Source organism: Camarhynchus parvulus, chromosome 17, assembly GCF_901933205.1.
Source record: "Camarhynchus parvulus chromosome 17, STF_HiC, whole genome shotgun sequence".
In the NCBI taxonomy this organism is placed as follows: Eukaryota; Metazoa; Chordata; class Aves; order Passeriformes; family Thraupidae; genus Camarhynchus; species Camarhynchus parvulus.
In genome coordinates this window covers 7,874,553-7,896,947 of record NC_044587.1, presented here as the reverse complement: position 1 = coordinate 7,896,947, position 22,395 = coordinate 7,874,553, and the positions used below count along the sequence as shown (strand labels likewise).

Genomic DNA, 22,395 nt, shown 5'->3' with positions numbered 1-22,395 from the left:
AGAAGTTTAGTTTCTGTGTAGCTGTGATTGTAGAGTGACTTTGGGGAAGTCAGAGCGCAGGCACTGACTCTGTGTACATCCTCTCAAGTTCCAGGTGCCAGTTATGGGCAGGACACTCTGGACACTCATGGTAAATTCCTCCTGAGAGAGGTCTGTCCCTCAGGCATTCGTGTCCATGGTGTCAGGACAGCAGGGCCCTGGTTCTGTGTGGAGCCTTGAGGCACTCTGCCAGACAAGCCACAGCAGCAGCTGTCAGTGTCTGCACACAATGCTGATGTGGCCCCAGGCACTTCCCCTGAGATCCCCATCCAAGGGTGACTGGCATCTCTCGGGAGAGCCTCAGATGAGAGTCCCAGATGGCTTCATGTCAGCTTGGCTTTTACTTCAAACCCAAAAACAAGTTTGACTACTCGGAAGCACAGGGGGATCCCCTTGGAGTGGCTTTGTCACTGCAGAGGTGACAGGGATGGGGGACAGCTGTCAGCTCCAAACAGCTCAGGCTTGTGCTCCTTTCTGATGGCAGGGCAGAGCAGCAGGTTCCCTCCTTGTCTCAGGAGGCCAGACAAGAGTTTGGATTATTTGTAGAGCTGCACTCTTTCTATGGAAGTGCTTTGGTGTCCCACCCCAGAGGTGACAGAAAATCCTTTCTCTGACTGTTCCTTATGAGCCTTGGTGGGTTTGGTAGCTGCTGTCTAAATGATGATGGTAGGGACCAGACATGGCTGTGCTTAACTTGTGAGCCAAAATTATGGCTGTTAGGCTTGAAATGGTTTTGATCTCTCCCTTGCTGGCTGTGGTGGCTGTAGCCGTGTGTCTTTTTCCAGACGGATTCCAGCGTCACCATGACGTGCATGGATGGGAAGTGGAACAAGCAGGTGACGTGTGAGCCCGTGGACTGTGGTGTCCCAGACCAGTACCATGTCTACCCAGCCACCTTCAACTGCAGCGAGGGGACCACCTTTGGCAAGAAATGCTCCTTCACGTGCCGGCCTCCTGCTCTTCTGAAAGGTATTGGGGGATGTCTGTGCAGTGACCTGAGGCTCAGCTAACACAGACTGCTCTCAGGAATACATGTTGCTCTTGCTGTTGGTTTAGAGTTATTCATGATATTTTAAGTAGGAAGAATTATGGGACTCTATGGAGGGTTTATTTATATTAGAAGTTAAGTTCCTTTGCATCTCTCTATTACCTTGCTTTGACCTTTCCTTGATCATGGCTGGCCAGGCAGTAATGACAGGGAATATTGTTTCCATACAACCAAAACATGGAAAAGTCATGGGGATAAATCAGATTGAACTCTCTCATCTTCTTTCCTATGCTTTGTGTATTTCCACTGTCTGTCTCCCTTCTATGCCTCCTCCATGTATTTGGAAAGCCAAGAGAAGACTGAAAAGCCCCATGTCCAAATGATACAGACCACCATCACTGTTTTTTCTAATTCAACATCACCCTTCTCCTTTTTTTTCCACACTCATTTTGTTCTACTCTGATTTTCTTGTCCTCTTCTTGTTTGGCACTCATTACATTTTCCTTTTTTCTCTTATTTTTTCCCCTAGAAATTACACAGCTTGACACCCTCTGTCCTCTCTTCCTCGATCTTCTTCCCTCCTGCTTTTCTGCTAACATCCCCATCCTCTTCTCATCACCATCAACTCTTCTGCTCATTGGCACATTTCCCTTTTTGATCTGGTCCTCAGGAAACAAGAAGATTGTTAATTTGAAGGAACTTGTCCATCTTGTAAATAAACTTAACTGCTGTTGTCAACTCAGGTACAAACACTGTATAATTATTTTTTTTGTACCCATGGTATCTCCTTCTCTGCTGGGATTCATTGCAAACCCCAGAAAAGAAGACATGGGAAGTATTCTTCATTACAGGGAAAGGCTATGTTGATTTCTTCATATATAACCAAATTGCTTAATTATTTTTAATTCTGATGGGAGATAACCAAAAACAGACAACACACAGTTAAAGGAATGGCTACTCAAAGGATAGTTAAGAGAAAATTAAAACTACTTTTTAGCAAAAACCTCCCTCTTTCTGTTTATACACTCACAGGGCTATCTTCAACAAAAGGTGTTATTTCATTTTAGGTGCTTTAAATATTTTTGAGCGGGCGGTGAAAATAATTATAGTCATCATGACCAACAAGAGCTGATGACTCAGGCAGGGGTTAGCTGGAGGGATGACAACCAACCCCAGATCAGGGGCTGCAGCTCTGGTGTGTAGCATCACTTCACTTTTGTCCAGAAACACTGAGCTGTGAGGTAAAGGCTCCGTTTGGTGTAGAGCCATCACTGATGACTAATAAATGTTGCCACTAAGCTTCTGGAGAACAGCGTTGGAATGACTCATGCCTAATTCAATCACTGACGTCATGACAGCCACTGTTGGTAATGTCACAGCTTATCGCTTTGCAGTGGCAAGTATGATATCACCACGGCTGGGCTGGGAGCTGCTGCATGAGTCAGAGCAGAGGAACATGCTGGTGCTCCAGAAAAGAGCGCCCTTCTGCACAAAATGCCTCTGCAATCATCTGCAGTTGGGGAGGGGAGAGAGAAATCCGGGGCTGATTTAATGTGGCTTCTCTTATCTTTGAGGCCAGGGCAGGAGGGCTCCTCCACATACCTTCCTGAGCCCTCCAGAGCCTTTTGTTTTCTTCTTCTTTGAATTCCAGCCTCATGCCCCAGCTCTCTTCCTCCCCTTGCAGAGAGATGGCATTGCTCTGGGGTTAGCAGTTTGTCGGTATTATTTTGGATAACTCCGAAGTTGGCTCACTGTTGAAAATATGCCTTGTGGGTTGAGAAGAGTTCCTGCAGCAATGCTCAGGGATTTCAATGGAATATTAGGGATTTTTGAAGGGTTAGTGGCTCATAGCTGTGCTTTGTTTCTTAGGAAAAGCTTATTCCTTTTCAACATATGGTATAAAATAACAAAGAATGTAAAATTCACTGAGACTGGGCTACTTTTAGCTTAACCTTCTGAAGTCAAGTAGGTCATAGCAGAGGCAAATAGATCTATTGTACCTTTTACCTTTGAGGTGTTGGCCAAGAAAGCTTCCTGAGGAAAATGAGTCTCTAATGAGTATTATGAATCATATTTATCACAGTAGTCCCCAAGGACTGATAGTCCCCAGCTGAGAATGGCTCCTCATTGTGTTGGAGTAGTGACTCTAATACTAACAGATGCTGCTCCAAAAGGTTCCAAATTGAAATAAAAGGGACAGATTCAGGGAAAAGATATAACACAGAAGCAGAGTGAAGAATGTGATGGCACCAAACCCTCTGTTAAAGCCATGGCTTTGGAGAGGAGGGGGTTGGTGCATGAAACAAGCTTCCTTTCAGAGAGGAACAAAATAAGGATGAGAAATACAAAAGATGACAAAGCCCGTGTGGCTTCCCCTATGCTATAGCATTTCCTGAAATAAGCACTGCCTGCCTGTCACCTGAAAGCAGAGTCCTAAATGATTTAATGACATCATCTAGAGCGAGAGAACACACAGGACATATGAATGTTCAGTGCAGCTGAATTTGTCAAATCGGCTGAGGGGGCTTTTGATATCTTATGGGTGTAACAACATTGCAAAAGAATATAGTCCTGCTGAACGTCGTTAACTTTGCTCACTGTTCTTCTCAGGAAACAACAGCAACTTGACCTGCATGGAGGATGGGCTGTGGTCCTTTCCTGAGGCCCTGTGTGAGCTGATGTGTCGAGCACCCTCCATCGTCCCCAACGCGGATCTCCAGACCTCGCGCTGCCGAGAAGACAAGCACAAAGTGGGCTCGTTCTGCAAGTACAAATGCAAACCAGGTTACCACGTCCCTGGATCCTCCAGAAAATCAAGAAAGTACGTGAAAGACTAAAGCTATGCCATCAGCCTGGTTCAGAAAGCCATGAGTTACAATGATTTTGGGAAGGGGTTGTTTGTCGCAGACTCCGTGTGCCGTAGGGAATAGCATGGAGCAATTCCTTCATGCAGATAGCTGTGCAGTGTCAGTTTAGGCAGCCAGCTCACTTAGGCGTCTTTAAAAATCCTGACCAGTGCTCAAAAAACAGACTTTACCTTAGAAATACCCCTTTGATATGCAGCCTGGGGAGTCCCCTTTGAAACCCTGCAGAAAAGGGTTAGTGCTGTTGTATACTTCTGACTCTGCACAAACCCACTTCAAACCAACCACAGCCCACAGGCCTGGGAAGCTGAGTTCTTGGGAGATGTGTCCAAGGCCAAAAGAGGAGTTTAGGCTGGGCAGCTCAGTGTTGGTTTTTCAAATAATTGTTATTTTTGCTCAGAGACCTTATGACGCAGATTCACAACTTGTTCCCCGAGTGTTAAAAGCTCGAGCACACCCATCTCCTGCAACCTGCTAGCAGAACTCGGAGGCTTTAGAGGCTCCCAGCTGAGTCAGCCACTCACTAAATGTTGCTTTTTTCTGCACAAAAAGGCGAGCCTTTAAGATCCAGTGCACACAAGATGGCACGTGGCTGCCAGGCGCCTGCGTGCCTGTCACCTGTGACCCTCCACCTTCCAAGTTCCACGGGCTCTACCAGTGCTCCAACGGCTTCCAGTTCAACAGCGAGTGCCGAATCAAGTGCGAGGATGATGACAGCCAGTCGGTGAGTCTGCCTTACCCAAACCACCTCAGCCCACACAAGTCTGGCTTTTTCACATCTTCCCTGTCTTGGAGAGGCCCAGGGATATTTAGCTCCTCCAAAACCAGGGAAATGCAGAAGGGAAAATCATATTTAAAGTTGAGGGAGAGCCTGAAAATATTATTTTTGTGACAGTAGTAACAGTATTAACTATTACCTGTAGAGGATTAGAAGTGGCTGACTTACTGTTTCTAGACAGTAAATGGCAGAAAAATCTGCAACAGTGGCTTTATCTGGCTAGAAAATCAGGAACAACAAATCAAAGTAAGTAGAATGTGAGTTATCTACACTTATCCCATGTATTAATTCTGTTTTACCTCGCTTTTCTCTCCAGTTCTTACCATTTTATGTCTGTGCGTCATGTGATAATTTAGCACCATAGGGTTTACAACTATTCTGGTGAATTCTCTCTAAACTTCCATGTTTTTCTGGCTGTGAAGGTGTCATTTGGCATCAGAGGTCAGATCCCCATCTGGCACAAATCAGCATGTTGCCTTTGGCTTCCTGGGAGCTGTGTTCCCTGATATGAGAAGGTCTGGCCTCTACAATCTTATTTGAAATGCCTAGTTTTCCTCACCAGAGGTAATTATAGTTTGTGAGATAAGTAACTTCTCCCAGAAGCGCTGCTGCTGCTCCCTCTGCTTGGGACAAGAAAGTGGGGATGTGGAAGCTGCAGCAACTGCAGGCACTGCCTGGAGCAGAGTGTGCTTTGACAAGGGCTGTTTTATATCATCAGAATTCAGATCATCAGATCATCAGATCAGAACCTGAGAACCTTTAAAAAGGTACCAACCCTGCTCTAGGAGCAGCTATGTGAAAGATACCTCTGGTACCTGCTCCACATGTTAGAAGCCCCTGTTCCCTGTCCTCTGGCCTGCCTTCTACATGGTGGCAGCAGACAGAGCCCCAGCGTTTCACATCAGGGCACCTGGGAAAGTTTTCCTTGTTTAAGACTTGGAGTGAGGTTTTGAGCAGTGTGAAATGAGAAGTTGCAGGCATGGGCGCAGAGGGGATGGGAGCTCTGGGACACAGCAGCTGTGGCTTTGTGCATCCACCACTTGCTCAGAGGGGTAGCATGGCCCGTGCTGTGCTCCAGCACTGCCAGTGTGGGGAAACTGGGACATCCAGGGCAATGGCAGCTGGTGGAATGGGCTTGTGTTTGCTTTTAAACGAGGTGAACATGAAGGGGAGCAAGCAGTGGAGTCAGGGTTACAGCAGTAATGAGGTAAGCTCTGGAAAGGGAGAGATACAACTCTGTCTATTCACTGGGAGGGAGCGGAGTGACTGCTCAGCTGCGAAAGCACCTTGGGCAAAGGAGCAGATAAAATCTTGAGAAAGGTATTTACAGTGAAAAGTATTTTCAGATATCTCAGAAAATAGGCTACAGAAGAAGAGCAAGAGCTCCTGGCACAAGCCAGAACCACTTGAGAGGTGTTAATTATTTAAGGATTAAACCCCACTAAGTCTCTCTCAGCTATATAAGGTGATAATACACGTTGCATCCAAGCAAGAAACCCAGCAGGGGTTTTCACAAGAGATTTTGCAGGTCAGGGAATGATGGACAGGATGTTACTATAGCAATGGATATCCTGGGATCTCTGAGTATGTTGCTGAAACTATACAAGAGTACCCTCAAGCACAGCCAGCTCCAGGAACATAAATCAGGTTTCGTGGCTCATCTTTGAGAATCACATTTGAACCCTGGCATGGAAATTGCAAGGGAAGTGCACCACACTTGCTAAAACAGCAAATTGTGCTCAATTATAGTTTAGCAATTTATTCCTGACATTGTCACCATGCTGGAAAACCATTACTTGGCTGCGCATACAGCATCTCTTAATCACCAGGAATGTAATGGTCATTTAAGAAGGTACCTCCCCTGGCACCAGAGCAAGGGTCTTCCATTTCTGCATATTGTACACAAATCTTATCAACAGTCAGATCTAAATTAATCAATCTCTGCCAAACTGGCCCTTAGGTGAGAATCACCAATCAGGATCTCACCCTGAGTCCATCTGCTCCATTATTCCTTTCATATGATTTCCTTATTACTTCTGGCAATGGCCAGATGTCTAGAGAAGGGGAAGCAGGTCCCACACCGTAGTCTGCTGCTAATACCACTTTGCATCTCACTAAACACTGTGTTCATTAACAAAGCAAAAAAAAGGGAAGCATTAGGATATTGAGGAGAAGACAACCACTGAAGGCTGAGCCTTCTTCCATGCCAATACCAGGGGCTTGTGCAGGTCCCTGTGCAACAATGGGTGTGAGTTGTGGGGCAGAGCTCCTCCAAAAAGTTCAGCAGTCCTGCAGGGATCCCAGCATGGACAGCACATTAAAGAATCTCCAAAGATATCTAGCACAGTGTCCAAGAGCAGGGTGGGTGGATTGCAGTCAATGTGTCTGGCATAAAAACTGAGTGAGGAGAAGCAGAGATCCTGCGTGATTCTCCCACCCAGTAAGGCCCCCACAGGAGTTTTGGAGTCCAACCACACCAGACATCATCCTGTTGAATGTCCCACATTGCCCCATGGCAGTTGGGCTCGCAGATCCCACAGAACAGCTCATTTGCACAGAAATCCCCACCGCCGCGTGGATAGATCTGACAAAAGATTGCCTGTGCACTCCTTTGTTTTCTTTAAAGGGCATGATATTTCCCCTCGGACTTTGGTATTCATTCTTCAGTATCATACGAAGAATCTCTTCTATAAGAGAAATGTCATATTCTATTCCTTGCCCATTCCCTCACCAGAGGATTTTTTCGTCCTTCCCACCTGCCTCTGTGCGTGTCTGTCTCAGCCCCTTCGCCTGCTGTCACTCAAGGCAGCCAAGCTCTAAAGAGCACGTTCTGCCCTGCTAAGCTCATGTCCCACTCTCTCTTCCTCCTTCAGATGGCCATTGGGGATTCTTTCTTTTTCAACAGAGATGATGTAACTGGTTAGAAAATGCAAAGAGGAAAAAGACTGTCTGCATTCGACACCAACCTCTCTGTAACAAGGAGGAAGGCAAACGGGGTGAAGGCTCCTTTATTGCAGCAGGAGTGGGGCTGTTCTAAGGTGCAGACCTTGCAAGGGGTTTGTAAAGACCTTGAATTGCACAAAAGAGAAGAGATGTGTGTGTTTCTCTGTGTGTGTGTGTGTGTGTCAGCACTGTAGGTTTCCTTTTCTTTATTTTTTGGAAGAAAACTCCTTCTTGCCCCTCCTAGGTCTGGCAGCCCCAACCAGGGGCATTTCCAGCTCCATTTCCATTCTCCCAGCTTAGCTCTGCTCACTCCTCACCTCTCCGCCTCTCCTTTGCTATTTTTTTGTGTCAGTCCTCATTATCTCCTTCCGTCATGCCCAGGGCCGTGGGAGCAACGTGATCCACTGCCGGAAGGATGGCACCTGGAGCGGGTCCTTCCACCTGTGCAGGGAGATGCAGGGACAGTGTGCTCTGCCCACCCAGCTCAACAGCCACCTGAAGCTGCAGTGCGCCGGCGGCTACGGCATAGGTGGGTGACACCCACACCTGCCCCGAGGTGGGAGCAGGCAGCAGGAGACCAGGGAGAGGATGGGGATGGCAGGGAGGGAGGAAGGAGTCCTTCAAGTAACCTGTTTGTCCGAGTGAGAGCCTGCTACGGGAGGCTTTTCAGGGAAATGCTTTTAGGAAACATGAAGCTCTGAGAGGCCAGGCATCATGTAACATACTCTGACTGCAGGCTCCTTGCAGGCCTTCCAGTTTCATGGTGTGCCTTCTTGGCCAGTGGGTTTTCAGGGGCAGCAGCATGCCAGACTGTGCCAGAGAGGGATTGTTCCTGGTTTTGCTCTTACACTTTGTAATGCCCCACTCCTCCAGCCACATGCACAAACCTGTGCTCCAGAAGCTGAAAGGCAGGGAGTTGACAGAAGAATGCAGCTCTAGGATAATTCAGGTCTCCCCAGAAACATTATGAGACCAGTTTAGCATTCCCTTTGGTATGACAGTTGTTTAGGAGCTGTTTTCAAGGGTCTGTTTTCCTCCTTCTTTCTGGGGTACCTGTTCCCTGTGTGAGGGGTGATGACCCCTGTGCTCAGCTTGGCTTTGTGTCACCCAGGCACAGGGAGGGACAGACACTCTGAGCTGTATGCACTATATTGTACTTTCAGCCCCCATTTTGGGGGTCTCCCTGCTGTAAGGGCTGCAACAGGAGCTGCACTGCCTGCAGCCCACACAGGTTTGCGAGGCCCCTTCCTGCAGCCCCCCTCCCAGCCCCTGCCATCCCCCTCCTGCCTCCGCCTGTCCCTTTGAACTTGGAGAAATTTCCTCCTTGCGCGGCTCCCTCATTATATCGCAGCCATGCGCAGGACTACGAGCCTCCTTGTGTTCCCTCCCCGGGGAGGAGAACACGACCTAGATGAGATCACCGCTCTGTAATGATGCCAATTACAGATCATATATCAAAACAATTCCGACCCGCTCCTCTCCACCAGCGTGGTGGAGCCCAGGAGAGCGAGCGGCTGCGGCGACTCTTAATGTGGAGAGGCGTTTTACCCTTGAGACGAGGTTACCTTCAGGGCCAGACGGGTTTTTGCAAGGAGAGAAACCCCAGTTCCTGGTTTTGGAGGGCAGCATCTCAGTGCTGGGTGCCTGCCAGCTCTGGCTCCTGTCACAGTGACTGTCAGCAGGTGCCAATCCCAGGGACTGGTGGGCCTGACCCCAGGATGGGACCACACAGCATCATGGAGGTGAGGGATGCATGGGGCAGACCCCCCACAGGAGTGTGGCTCTCTCTGGAGAGGGATTTGGCGCTCAGAGAGGGCACAGTGGCCACTGGCTCTCATTCTCAGCAGATGGAGACATACCACACACTTTGTAGGCTCACCCAGCACCAACTTTTGGGATCAGATGTTGGGGTTTTCCTCTCTTCTTTGCATTTTTGAAAGCCTGATCAATGTCCTTTTGAAAAAGCATCCACCTCGCTCATGGAGAGGAGCCAGTCATTCACTCGGGGGGTGGTGTCAATACGCCTCATCCAGTAGGTCCTTGGAGACACTTCCAGGTGTCCTGGGAAGGCAAAACAAACCTCAAGCACTCCCCATCTTTCCAGCCTAGGTCTGGCTGCTCCCACTAACTCCTCCAAGTGGAGAATGTGAGAAGGCAGAAGCAGGTGGGAAAAATAATAGCAACCAGTCATGGTCACTATGAATCCCACACACCTTCAGTAATTCCTCAGACACCTAATCTGCCCTTCCAGGCTGAGGCGTGTGTTGAGCCAAAGGTTCAGCTCTCCAAACCAGTGCAGAGATTAATTCCTCCCCCAGCACTGATTGGAGTGCAGAAATCCTAATGACATGTTTGCAGCAGCTGTGCCATTCAAGAGTGATTTTCCAGGGGGGAAATGGTAATGGTCCAACACACAAGGGCTTATGGTTGTGTCACCACAGGGCTCTGGGATATTGCTGCAGAGTATCACAGCATGTTTTAATAAAGAAAGGACAGGATTCCCACTGGGCATGACAGTTAATCAGAGAAAAAGCGGGTTTATGTGTGAACAAAGCCATCATTACCTTTCTGCGTACTTCTTATTGACTGTGGGACTTGGGCGATAGCTGGTCTCCAATATCATTAGGTTTGGTCAGCCTTTGGAAGATTATTATTGGATGTTTGTAAATCTGATCCATCAAACAATAGGTTTCTGCCATGTCACAGGTGAGATGAGTTCAATAGCCTCTCCCTAATCAGCCCCACTGCTTGAAAGAGCAGTTGAAATGGAAAAACCTTCACATTGTCTTGATGATCTGAAAGCGCAAAACCTGACCCCCTTCTTGGAGTTAATAGCCAGAGAAACACTTAGATTTGCAGCCTGTTCAAAAGGGCCCTGGAAAACCTGCCACCCCCACGCTCTCCTGCTCAGTACAGAGTTGTACTCAGCACTTCACGTGTGGCTGGGAGATATGTGATAGTTATGGTTGACTGCTAATTGCAATTTAGGAAAAACGAGCCGTAATCCTGTCCTTCAGCTGGAAGGATGCTGGAAGGGTCAGAAGCTGCCTGCTTTATCCTTTAGCTGTATCCCCTTTGTGTTTTGAGCAGGCACGGAGTGTACCACCTCCTGTCTGGATCACAGTCACGAGCCCATCCTCCTGCGCGTGAACGAGACCGTGCAAGACATCCAGCACTGGATGAACCCTCAGAGAGTGAAGGTCAGTGCCTGGCGACTGCACGAACCACATCCTTTGTTGCATGTTTGTGAGCAGTGAGTGATCAGTGTTACCTGTGGAAAATGGGGAATTTGGACCTTTAGGAAAGAATTACTGACTTTTCTTGTGTCTGTTCCTGTAACATAGTGGCTTTCTCTGCAAGTGGCTTTCTCTCCAAGTTGCTTTCTCTCTGTGTTTACCAAGTGAAAGTCAGTTCAAGGTAGAGGCCTTACATCAGTGGGGTTGGATCTGGAAATCCAACAGGAAGATGTGATGGACAGCCAGAGAAAGGGCACTGGCCAGGCTTTATTTTCTTCCTCCTGTTCCATATTTTGCATTCTTTGGGTGGCCGGGCTGGATTTTTCTGTGCCGCTTCTGGATGACAAAAGCAGCTGATACAGAGGGTTTTTCATTTCCCGACCCCGCGGAGCTGGCTGAGTGCTCCCCCCGCCCCTCCACCCGCATGCGAGAGCTGCCTGCTCAGCACAGCCCCTTCCAGAGGTCACCACTTCTCCCTCCTGCCTGCTGCAAACGCAGAGCCAGCATTAGCTGCTCACAGTCCTGAGTGTCCTCCAGCACACAGCAGTGGCAGCATGCCCTGATGGGGACGTGCACACCACATGCACACACACACACACAAACAGCTGCTGGGTGTCATGCCCACACTTGGGTGTCAGTGGGAGGCACACTCACCTAGCTCTTCCTGGAAACCCTCAAGTTCCTGCAAACAAACCAGGTGTTTGTGGCTTTATGGCATTTCTGCAGGTGTGGAAGTCTAACTGGACATGCTTGAGCATGTGGTGGAAGACGGTGGCACATCAGGTGATACTAGGGTGCAAGTTACTGATGGTGCTTGAGCAAGCACCTCTGGCTTTTACATACTTGATCCTAGCTTTGCAGGAGTCTGTTTCACACACCTGAACTCCATTAAGAAGGAGAACAAGCAGCCAACACAGCCCCAGCATGTCTTGAGCAGCTTTGACAGTCTATTTGCTTCTCTACATGCCTAAATGTACGCCTAGGGTTTGGGATTTTTGAAATCTGGCCTTGGCTGTGGGTAGCAAGTGGCTCCAGAACTCTCCACCACTTTGAACTTCACTGTTTCATGCAGAGGAAGAGAATAAATCTGGGAAAGGAGTGGGAAACCTAAGTCCAGAGAATATGACAAGCTCATAATGTCCTTCCCACCTTCCCATTCGCTCCAGATGCTGATGTTCTGTGACTGCCTTAAGCCAAGGCTTTGCCAGATTTCTGGCATGAAACATAAAGAAAACCCCTATCTCTGTATGAGGGGCAATTTCTCACTGGCCCTTTCCTGAGTGCCAGACTTTAAAGTGGTTTGTAATTCATGGGGAAATAAAGTGACAGCTTCCCTCCTGTTCTCTCTGCACTCCTTCACTTATTGATGCGGGTACGTGGAGGGAGCTGTAACGAGTTTTATACCTGCAGGTCTCTGGAGGGCTCATTAGGCAGCAGGGAAAACATAGAGTAGTAAAGGGGGAGACAAGGGGAGTGAGGGATGGAGGAGAAATCATGGTTTCCAAGAGCACAGCAGTAAATAAGCCCTTTTTTTCCCCCCTGATGGTGAAGATCTTGCAAGAGCTTTAGGTCCTGAGCAGATACTAGTTCCACAAATGCTTTGTGACCAGAGAGTGAGATTTGGGATGGAGAACTCATGTTAGGAGGGAAGACATGCTGGAAGGGATTTAAAAAATCCTTAATTAAAAAATTGGTAGCTGTAAAACATCCATTTTATCCAACTCTGCAGATAATGGGATGTCACCCACAGGGAGTGACACCTCTTGGGGCACCTCCAGGAGAAATGCTGCCTCTGGTGGGAGTGGGGACATCCTGGAGAGATGGGGCTGGCATGCCTTGGGGGAAGGTCCCCATGGCAATGTGTTATATATCATTAATAAGCCGTGTCTCTGTTTATGGCCAGTGACAGCTCTGCTGTTGTGCCATATGAGCACAGGGAGCAGCTGGTTGCATTTACACGGCGAGTCTTTGTGCACCTCAGAGAACTTGAATGACGCAAAGGAAACACTTTTTGTTGCTTTAATTTCAGGCACAAGTAAAGTACAAATGAGGGCAGGATGGGAAGAAGATAAAGGCAGGACTGATCTGTGGTGCTTACCTTTGAGGGGATGGGGACAGAGAAAACACAGGGAGAGCTGACAAGGAAAAATAAATAATTTGTCTGCAGCAGCTCAAGCAACATCTGTTATGGAAGCAAAATGGAAAGAAGGAACTATCCCTTCTCTGAGGGTTGTTTAGAGCAGAGCTGTGGAAATCACTTGATTTTTCGGTTCACTCAAAGTTCTCCTGAATTGAAAAAAAAAAAATCCCTAATCAAAGGGACCCTTTTGTTATTGTGATTTTTGGTGAACCAAAAAATTGGAAGAAAAAACATGTTGGTTTGAACATAATGTAGCATTTAATTTCCAAGAAGATTTTGTAAACTTTTTGTTTAGTGAAAACGAAAGAAAAAAAACCAAAAACACAGCAAAGACTTAGAAATTAAATGTCCTCTCAAACAATAAACAACAACAGATATTTAATTTCACAAAATGTCTAAATATTGTTGTATTTTTCAGAATTCATTTGGGTTGAGTTGCTTTATTGGGTCTGAAACAGTTTGCTGAAATCAGTATAAGCTGGCAGTGTCTTCCAAATCAGTATTTTCAGCAAGGAAAAAAAACCAAAAAAAAAATCACCTGAAATGTTCTGTGCCTCTGTTCTGCTGTGGGATGTGTTCAGAGCAGCCAGTGCTGTCCCCACAATTTTCCCTTCACTGCATGTGGTACATGGAGCTGCTGAAGACACCGATGGATAGAGCTGCCAAGACTGAGTGTGCAGGCAGTGGGGAGAAAAAAAGGGAAATATCTCCAAAAGACAGCTTGACAGCTCTTTCCCATTGACTGCAGAGAAAGAGAGCAGACACCTCATTTCTTAGGTTGTCTGAACTTGGGTTCTTGCCTTAGTGCTGAGTAGGGACAGGCTAAATAGTGTGCAGGCATGTGCATGCCTGGGAGAGCCTTCAAAGGGTCTGCATGTCCCAGCTCCGCTGGGCTGAGCGTGGCCATGGCCCCTCTTCCCATGCAGACTGCAAGCCCTGGGATTAAAAATGTCCAGAACTCGTTAGTGGGAATGCTCCTTAAATACTCCCATAATCACGAAAGCTTTGCACTTTTCTTCCTTCCTTCCCCTCTCAGTGTTTTTTTGTTTGGTTTTGTTTGTTTGTTTGTGAGTGGGGGCTTTTTGGGTTTGGGTTTTTTGGGGTTTTTGGTTGGTTGGTTGGTAGCTTTTTGTTTGTTTGTTTGTTGGGTTTTGTTGTTGTTGTTGTTGTTGTTGTTGTTGTTGTTGTTGTTTTGGAGAGTTTCAGGCTCATTTCGTGGCAAGGGAAACTGAGTCACGGAATAGTGACGTGACCTACTGTGGTGCACAGCTCCACTCCTGGGAAGGCAGGAGATCCCATTCCATCTGTAGCTATAGGAGGAGAGTCCCCTTTCCTGGCAGCAGTGGCTGATCCCCTCACTCATAAAGCCCACAGTTAATTGTCCTGTTCCTTTAGCGCCTGAGGAGCGAGTTAGCTGAGAGCAGGGGATGCCAGTCCCTGGGCTCCAGCCTGGGGGGACACTTGACCCATCTGAGGTGGAGGAAAGCTCTCCACCAGCCTCTCTAGGGGAAACCTGATCCCCTTGCAGCCCACAAAGGGTTGACATCATTGTGTTAGTGCCACCAAGGGAGGGAAGCCGGCACCGGAGGCACTGGGTCTTCCTTCACAAGGAGAAAATGACAGCTTGATTTGCTCCCTTGGCTCTTTGTCACCTACTGTGGGAGCACAGCCCGGCTCCCTCTCCCTCCACAGCAGATGGAGTCCCAGGCACTCACTGGAGATGTGGCGGGGTGATGTTCCTGGGCTGGGGACAGGACCCCAGTCACCCCACCTGGCTGCACAGCTGTGCTGCAGGAGCTGGAGCACGAGGGGAGCCAATGTCACCCGGGGGGCAGCAGATGTCACCATGGGGGCCTGGAGCACAGGGCAGCACGAGGAAGGGACAGGGCTCCCAGGGGCAGTGGCCAGATGGGTTTTATTCTCCAGACACCACCTGGCATGTGGTGGATGTGGTGCTTCCATGCACCATGCCATCCTTTGTTGGCATTCTGAGTCTACCTGTCTGTGCACACTAACTCCATCAGATCGTCCTCATGTACCACCTTCACCCATCCTTGCTTGCTTTCTATGCTTTCTATACATTTGCTCATTTCAGGTGCCCCATGCAGCACCCTGTGGCACCTGTATGCCTGTTTGAATTGCAGGAGGCAGAAACAATGCCCAGCAATCCAAATAATTCCCAATTTCTTGGTTTTCTAACCCAGTCTCTCTCTCTACTGACATCCTCTCTCCCAGTGCACGGCGCACAACACAGCAGCAGCCTGAGGCTACAGACAGGCCGGGTGGTAGGAACTGAGGACTTGGAAAATGAGAAAAAGGAGTCAGGACTATGGCCTGGGGTCCTTCCTTCTGCTTCCAGCTCCAGGAATGTTAGCAGGATTGCATTCAGCTCTAGTTGTCTCTGCTAGCAAGGGATGATCCAAGGAGAGGACAAAGTAACTGGTATGAAGGTGTTGGCAGGTGCCACTCCAGAGGAATGGGAATGTCCAACTGACCCAGTGATTCACCTGGCTCCTGGCTTTCCTGTGCTGTGGAGAGCATGGGGCTCATTCCCGTTCCCTGAGGATGCTCAGCCCAAGGCTGTGTTTGGGATTGAAGATGACCTTGAGTGAGCACTCAGAGAGAACTGTCTCAGAAACTTCACCTCCCATCCATTCCTTCAAGGGAGGTGCTGGTGTTTTAATACTTGAGGGGTCAGGAAAACAGTCAGTGCATCCTCTGTGAGGGATCACTCTCATGTGGAAAGCTCCTCTCTGAAGAGCCTGGTTCAGGGCTATTTGGTTTCTTTTGTTCACTCTGCATGCTCACACACTCACAGAGTGTGAGGTTTTGTAAATATTGATGCTTCTTACCAGGGGAATGTGAGGTGCTCTTTGGAAGTGCACTTCTTCCACTTATTGTCTGCTGGCCTTGGATACAGGAGACAGACCCCTGAATTTTTTCCACTTTGTTTTAATTCTTGGGTTCAAATGCTCTTGAACTGCTTCCTTTGCTCTCCCTGCTCCCTCTCTGTTGACTGGCCTTGTTTATTTTCAAACCTAGAAAAGTTTCCTTTCTTTCCCCTCTGAAGTGCAACAAACAGAAGGGGGTGGAGGGGAGAGAAAAGCCCTCACCATTTGTGGCAGGCAGCAGCCTGGAAATCTCCAGCTGTCTGTCACGAGAGTGCCGGGGGAATGTGTGACACCGCAGGGCCCCCGCACCTTGCAGCCTCCCTCCTTCCCTCCTTCCCAGGGGATAAACAACATCCTCCCCTCCCCTGCCACTTCTCTGCTCACACAGACAGGCCCTGTTGAGAGGCAGGTGGGGCAAGCTGGGCTTGACTAATAGTGGAAAATCCAAGAGCATCGGAAAGATAAACAGCCCGAGTCAGATAGTATAAAAGTCCTTTTTTCTAGCGCACGCCATGTAAGCCTCCAATGACAGAAACTGTAAAAACAAGCTGAGGTTCCCCCTGCAGATGGAATAAATTAGCCCTCAGATGAGCAGGGGAAGGGATGGCTTGTGCATTTTGGGTCTTCCCAAATGTTAATCCCTTCCTTCCCCAGGCCTCCATCCAACCCCAACCCCACGCTTTAGGTGAGGCCCTGTGTGTTCACCTTGCTCAACTGGACACTGTAGGGCTTCATCCATGGGCAGCAACCCCAAAGAACATTGTGCCTGATGTCCTGCTGGATGGATTCCTGCTGAGAGCCCTATCTCCAGCATGCCCATGGTGTGGAACCACCACCTCCACTGACCAACCAAAGTTTTCATTCACTCTTTAAATCTAGATGTCCCACTCTGTGTCATTATCTAGGAGGATGGTCATAATTTTTGCCCAAAACTGAGTGTGCAACTTTTTTTCTATAGACAAAGTTGGAAGAGAAATTATTATACAGATATGTAGCCAAGGATGCTGTCCTGTCTGGGGGTTATTCTGAAGGCGTGTGGTGGGAGGTGCTTTTATTTAAGATGGTGCTAAAATGTGTCTGAAAATCCACCTTGAGCTGCTTCCATCTTCACGAATCAAAGGTATGATGGGCAATGAAAGAAAGCAATTCTTGGCAGCACCAAAGAAATCCCTAAATTAATTCCTAGAATGCCTCCCCCCTACCCAAGAGCAAAAGTGGACCTGTGCCTTTGCCTTTCCCTGCCACGTTCCCCCACCATGAGTGAAATATTGGGCATGACATTTTAGGAGAACCTCAAATATTATTTTAATCTCAATTGCTCTGTTATTGCAAGTGTCAAGTCCAACACTTCTTGTAAATACCTGGAGGACAGCCAGGTCCTGAGAACACAAGAGGTGTTAGGAACTGAACTTCATTGGTTAAGTACTGGAGAGCCATAGGAGCCAGCACACTGACTTTCTCTACACTGATTTCTTTGTCTTAACCTGTTGCTTTTTTTTTATTTCTTCCCTCCAGAGTGTTGTCTGCACAGCAGGACTCAAGTGGTACCCTCACCCTTCCCTGATTCATTGTGTTAAAGGCTGTGAGGTGAGTTTTGCTTTAGCTCAGGTGTTCTATGGTGACTCTCCTAAAACTTACAGAAACAATCATTGCAGGCACATGGGCTGTAAATTCTGGTTTTCAAGTGGGGCTAGCAGGATTTTGCCCTGACCACCCTATCACACAGACTGATTGCCTGCATTGGTTCTGACACTCAGTAGGGAAATTGGTGGCTTTCCCAGAGATGATGGTTGGTGACTCTCACAGGAGTTAAATGATCAAACAGCTCGAAAACATTGGTTGACCAAAAGAATTTCCCAGAATCTGGGAGTTTCTGGGAAGTTGCAAAAGCCTTCTCTTGTTTTCCCTTGATCTTGACTTATTTGAGGGACAATTCTTTCCAAGGCCAGCTAAGCTTTGGGCATTGGTGTGGGCAGAGAAAATTTAGGAAAGCCAGAGATGATACCACTGGGTGGACAGCACAGCTGGACATGGAGCAAATCACACCTCCCTCCACTGGCCACCTCTGTCTAAACCAGAAAAGAAATAATCAGAAACATGCAGTTGCAATTCAGCTGTGATAGAATTTTAGAGTCTTGCAAGTTACTTGAGAAAAAAGTAATTATTTTGAAGGATGTTGTTTCTGCCAGCAGCAATTTTTGAAATGTCTGAGAAGACTGAAGATGCTTCTGGTGGTTAAACAGGACTGGAGCACCTCAGTCTGTGACATGGCACTCATGTGGTTTCCATCATGCCAGCCCTGAGTATCTCATCCACAGTTAGAAGTCAATCCTTGTGGCACCTCTGGATGGTTGGGAAGCTCCATGCCCATTTTGGAAATGAGCTAGCTCATGGACAGAGGCAGAGCTGTGTCTTCCCTCCACGTGTCCTGACTTTCTGCCACACTGACCAGGCTCTCAGCACCTTAGTAACCCAAGCACTCTGAAGTTATTTGCCCAAAGTGTCAGAACATGGGACTGAATTCCTGAATATGACACAAAGCTCCAGACCACACTGCTGTGGGATGTGATTTGTCTTGAAGTGAAAGACAGGTTTCCTTCGCATACAAATGTTGGGCCCAAGAGGGTAATAACTCTCCAACAATGTAATAGTTTCTGTCTAGCTGTTCCCTAAAGCAGAAAAGCATTCTGCTGTCAGTGCTCTGAATGTCATAAGCCGTCTCACGCATCGCATTCATGCAGGCTGGCTGGGTGCCCCCATTCTCCAAAGAGAGCTGAAATAACATCCAGCCACCATTAAAAAATGCCATTCAGGTGCTGATGCACCACTGGGTATCCATCCTCCTGCTGTTTAAGGATAGTTGTTACTGAGACAAACTTTGCAATGATGTAATAATTTACCAGAAGCCATTATTACTGACATGCTTCTTCTCAGCATTTTCTTCCTTTCCATCACTGCTAATTGCCAGAGCCCTCTGCATCAACAGGAACTTTCTTCTTTTCAGCATTCATTCAGCAGTGTCACTGCATCCTAATCCATCATCTGGGAAGGCTTTGCCCAGACAATTGATAATGGCCTCTAGCATCATTTTCAGAGCAGGATCCACGGATGGGCCAGAGCTTGGCATTAAGATTTCAGAAGAAATTCCATCTTCACCAAGCCTTTTTTTTTTTTTTTCTCCCCCCATGACTATGGAAACAGAGACTAATAAGCCAATAATGCTGGGCCATTAAGCTGATACAACCCCTAATGCATGAGCATCCTTAGCATTAGGAAGGCTTCCCCGAACAGGAGGCTGTAAGCGGGGCATTATTTGGCTCTTGGTGATCGCAGTAGGAACCCCTGCAGCTGCAGCAATGTGATTTTTTGTCGCTCCCTAGTGGCAGGAACAGAGGCTTATGAGTCAGCCTCGTACTTGTCTGCACCTAACTTGGGTGTTTCGGTAGCAAACGAGTCCCTCTGGACTTCATGTATCGTCCTCCAAAAATATCAGAGCACCACAACTTGCATGAAGACCAACAGAGACCTCACCTCAAGCAAGGATTTTGGTCCCAAATCAGAAGAGATTCTTTTAGGATTTTGGTCCCAAATCAGAAGAGATGCTTTTTGTCCCATTCTTCTCCTCCTCCAAAGGACTGGCTTGTCTGCTTTGTGCCAGAGCAAATTCTTCCACGAGTTTCTTTATGGATTTTCCAGCATTCATAGGTGTAGGGTACAGGCATAGGGATGGAAATTTAAAGTCAAGATTTCCCATCAAGCAGGCACAGCCAGGCAACACAAGAGAAACATGGAGAAGCCTGCAGAATTTCCTGTGAGGTTGAGCAAAGTTCACAGTTTTAAATATGACCGGCTTGGCCTCAGAATATCTCTTCATGTATTTATAAATCATTCCCTTTTAACTCTTGGATTATTAATTAAATTGGAAGGGGGCTTTCAAGTCAAAGCCTTTGCTGTATAAATAAATCAATATCTGTGGAAATCAGTGGAGTTAAGACAGTTTAGAGGGACAGGAGCCTCACACTGTAACTCTGATTTCCTTGACAACATTTGCAGTATCTGCATGTAATTAAACAAGTGACACTCAATGAGTTTGTCCCCTCCTGGTACTCCTGCTGTGGTCTGATATTGCCATCATTGCCTGGGTTTCCTCTACCTGATAGAAATATTTAAATTTGCAGCACATCAGCAGTAAAAGTGTGCATTTGCCCCGCTCCATTGAGTTCATTTCAATTCTGATGAGTGTGGCCATGGTGAGCTCTGGGGAGAGCACAGTGAGCTCTCATGGCTGCTTCTTCAGGTATCCATCATCTGGGACACTCTGGGTCTGCAACTGATGCAAAATCCTCCCAGGAAACCTCCCCAAGACATCCTGCCTGCTCTGCAATGATGTCTTCTTGCAGGAGAGTCCCTGGTGTGGTTTTTTCAGTGTAAAATAAGTGAATTTTTCAATGAACAGATAAAATGGGAATGGCCTAATGAGCCTGTGTGTGGAGAGTTACAGAGATATGACTCTGCTCTCTGCTGATCATCCATTTTTCTGAGCTTTCATTGCTGCCTGGGATTCTCACATGTGATATGGACCTTTTTTACTGTTAGGTACAGCTTAGACTTCCAAGGAAGACTTCTGTACTTGCAGACCAAAAGGGCTCCAATGTTCAATGAAAGAATTCAGGCCTTTCCTTCAGAATCGTGGTTATTATTCAGGCCCTGCGCAGCACATGGACTGGTGATCACATTGCCCAGCCTAATGAGCACATTTTCTTTTTCAAGGTGATTTATGAATTTCCCTTAACAGCTCTCCACAATGTCCCTCTGAATAATTGCCATTATCCCAGCTCTGAGCTGTGGAGTGGAGGAAGATCATGTGCCATGGCCAAGGTCCCACACAGTCACTGCTGTTCAGAGAGAACATGGGCCCTGTGCTGAGCTCAGACCCTTCCATTCCTCCTGGTGATTTGTTGTGTGCCCTCGTTGCTGACACGTGTTGCAGAGTCAGGAGAACTCTGGTGAAAAGCTCAGCTATTAAAAGCAAGCCCATTTTGCTGCAATACATAACCTTCTTCTTATCCCACACAGTTTAGGAAGGTTAGCTTAAAATTATCAAAGGTGCCACAATTTTAGATGCCTGAATGCTGTCTGTGGGCCTAGTCAAATTAATATTCCTGAAGCATCCTCTTATGTGGGATGTGAAGAGGCAACAAGGGCTCATTTCCCTTCCATCTACTGTCCTTTTTTTTGTGTCTGTTTAGAAGGGAAAGGGGAATAATTATCTCTTGCTTTTCATGGCAGCTGGTATGTTACAAACTATATGGCTCCTTCAAATTTTTGTGGTTTTCTTCTGAAATATTGTTACAGGTTTTGGGATTATAGAATCATAGAATGGTTTGGGTTGGAAGGGGCCTTGAAGTTATCCACTTTCAAAGTCCTGCCACGGCAGGGACACCTTCCACTGTCCCAGGCTGCTCCAAGCAATGTCCAACCTGGCCTTGGGCACTGCCAGGGATCCAGGGGCAGCCACAGCTGCTCTGTGCCAGGGTCTCACTGCCCTCACAGGGAAGGATTTCTTCTGGGCATCTAACCTAAATTTCCATTCTTTCAATGTGAAGCCATTTCCCCTTGTCCTGTCCCCACAGTTCCTGATGAACAGTCCCCCTGTAGCCCCTGCAGGCACTGGAAGGTGCTGTGAGGTCTCCACACAAGCTTCTCTTCTCCAGCCACGACTTTCTCACTCTGTCTCCATAAGGAATGGGCTAATTTTATCCGTGTTCACACTCTCAGCCTTTTCCTGCTTTTTTTCCTTTTTCAGCCTTTCATGGGGGACAACTACTGTGACTCCATCAACAACAGAGCCTTCTGCAACTATGATGGTGGGGACTGCTGCGCCTCAACAGTCAAGACCAAAAAGGTAGGGATGCCCCTGCCTCTTCTCTTCCCATGGGAATTCCCTGTTGAGTGCTGCTTTGTGCCTGGAAAAAAAATTATTTTGCTCAAAAAAGGAAGGTCCAGGGTCTCAGAAGGACCTTCAGCCTAGGCTTCATCTCACTATAGGCACTGAGTTCTTGCTGGTTCATTTATCATCCATCCTCAAGGTTCCAAAGGGAAACTAAAAGTTAGAAGTCATTAGGAAAATAGGAGAGAGCAAAAGGAAAATATCATTATGGATCTGTTCTTTGATCCATGTGTACCCACATGTGCCTGGATTGCTGCTGACTGTCCCATCCCAGAGTGGGACAGAGAAGAATGTGGGGCAGGGCAGCAGGGCTGGGTGGAGATGTCAAATATTTTTTGCACAGAGATCACATAGACCAGAGCCTTGCAAAAAGAGAAAAGCTAGTGACACAGATTTAGAAAATCATTACTTAAGGTAGGGATGATGCTTAGGAAAGTAAAATCCACTGGTTTTTATCACTCAGCAGTGAGGGGGTGAAGTGGTAATTTCCTTGAAGCAGGATCCAAACAGACGAAAGAACATCCTTGTTGGCACAGTGTGTGTTTGAGTAATAGGATGAGTTGCCA

General features: G+C 47.5%; 1 protein-coding gene across 1 annotated transcript in view; it reads left to right on the top strand.

Moving 5' to 3' along the window:
* Positions 1-22,395, top strand: part of PAPPA (pappalysin 1) — a 178,809-nt gene that overhangs the window by 142,099 nt on the left and 14,315 nt on the right. The window contains exons 15-21 of the mRNA XM_030961226.1: positions 825-1,008; positions 3,638-3,848; positions 4,444-4,615; positions 7,994-8,141; positions 10,703-10,812; positions 17,395-17,466; positions 21,686-21,784. Of these exons, the coding sequence (XP_030817086.1) occupies positions 825-1,008; positions 3,638-3,848; positions 4,444-4,615; positions 7,994-8,141; positions 10,703-10,812; positions 17,395-17,466; positions 21,686-21,784 (996 nt within the window). The remainder of the gene's footprint in view (positions 1-824; positions 1,009-3,637; positions 3,849-4,443; positions 4,616-7,993; positions 8,142-10,702; positions 10,813-17,394; positions 17,467-21,685; positions 21,785-22,395) is intronic.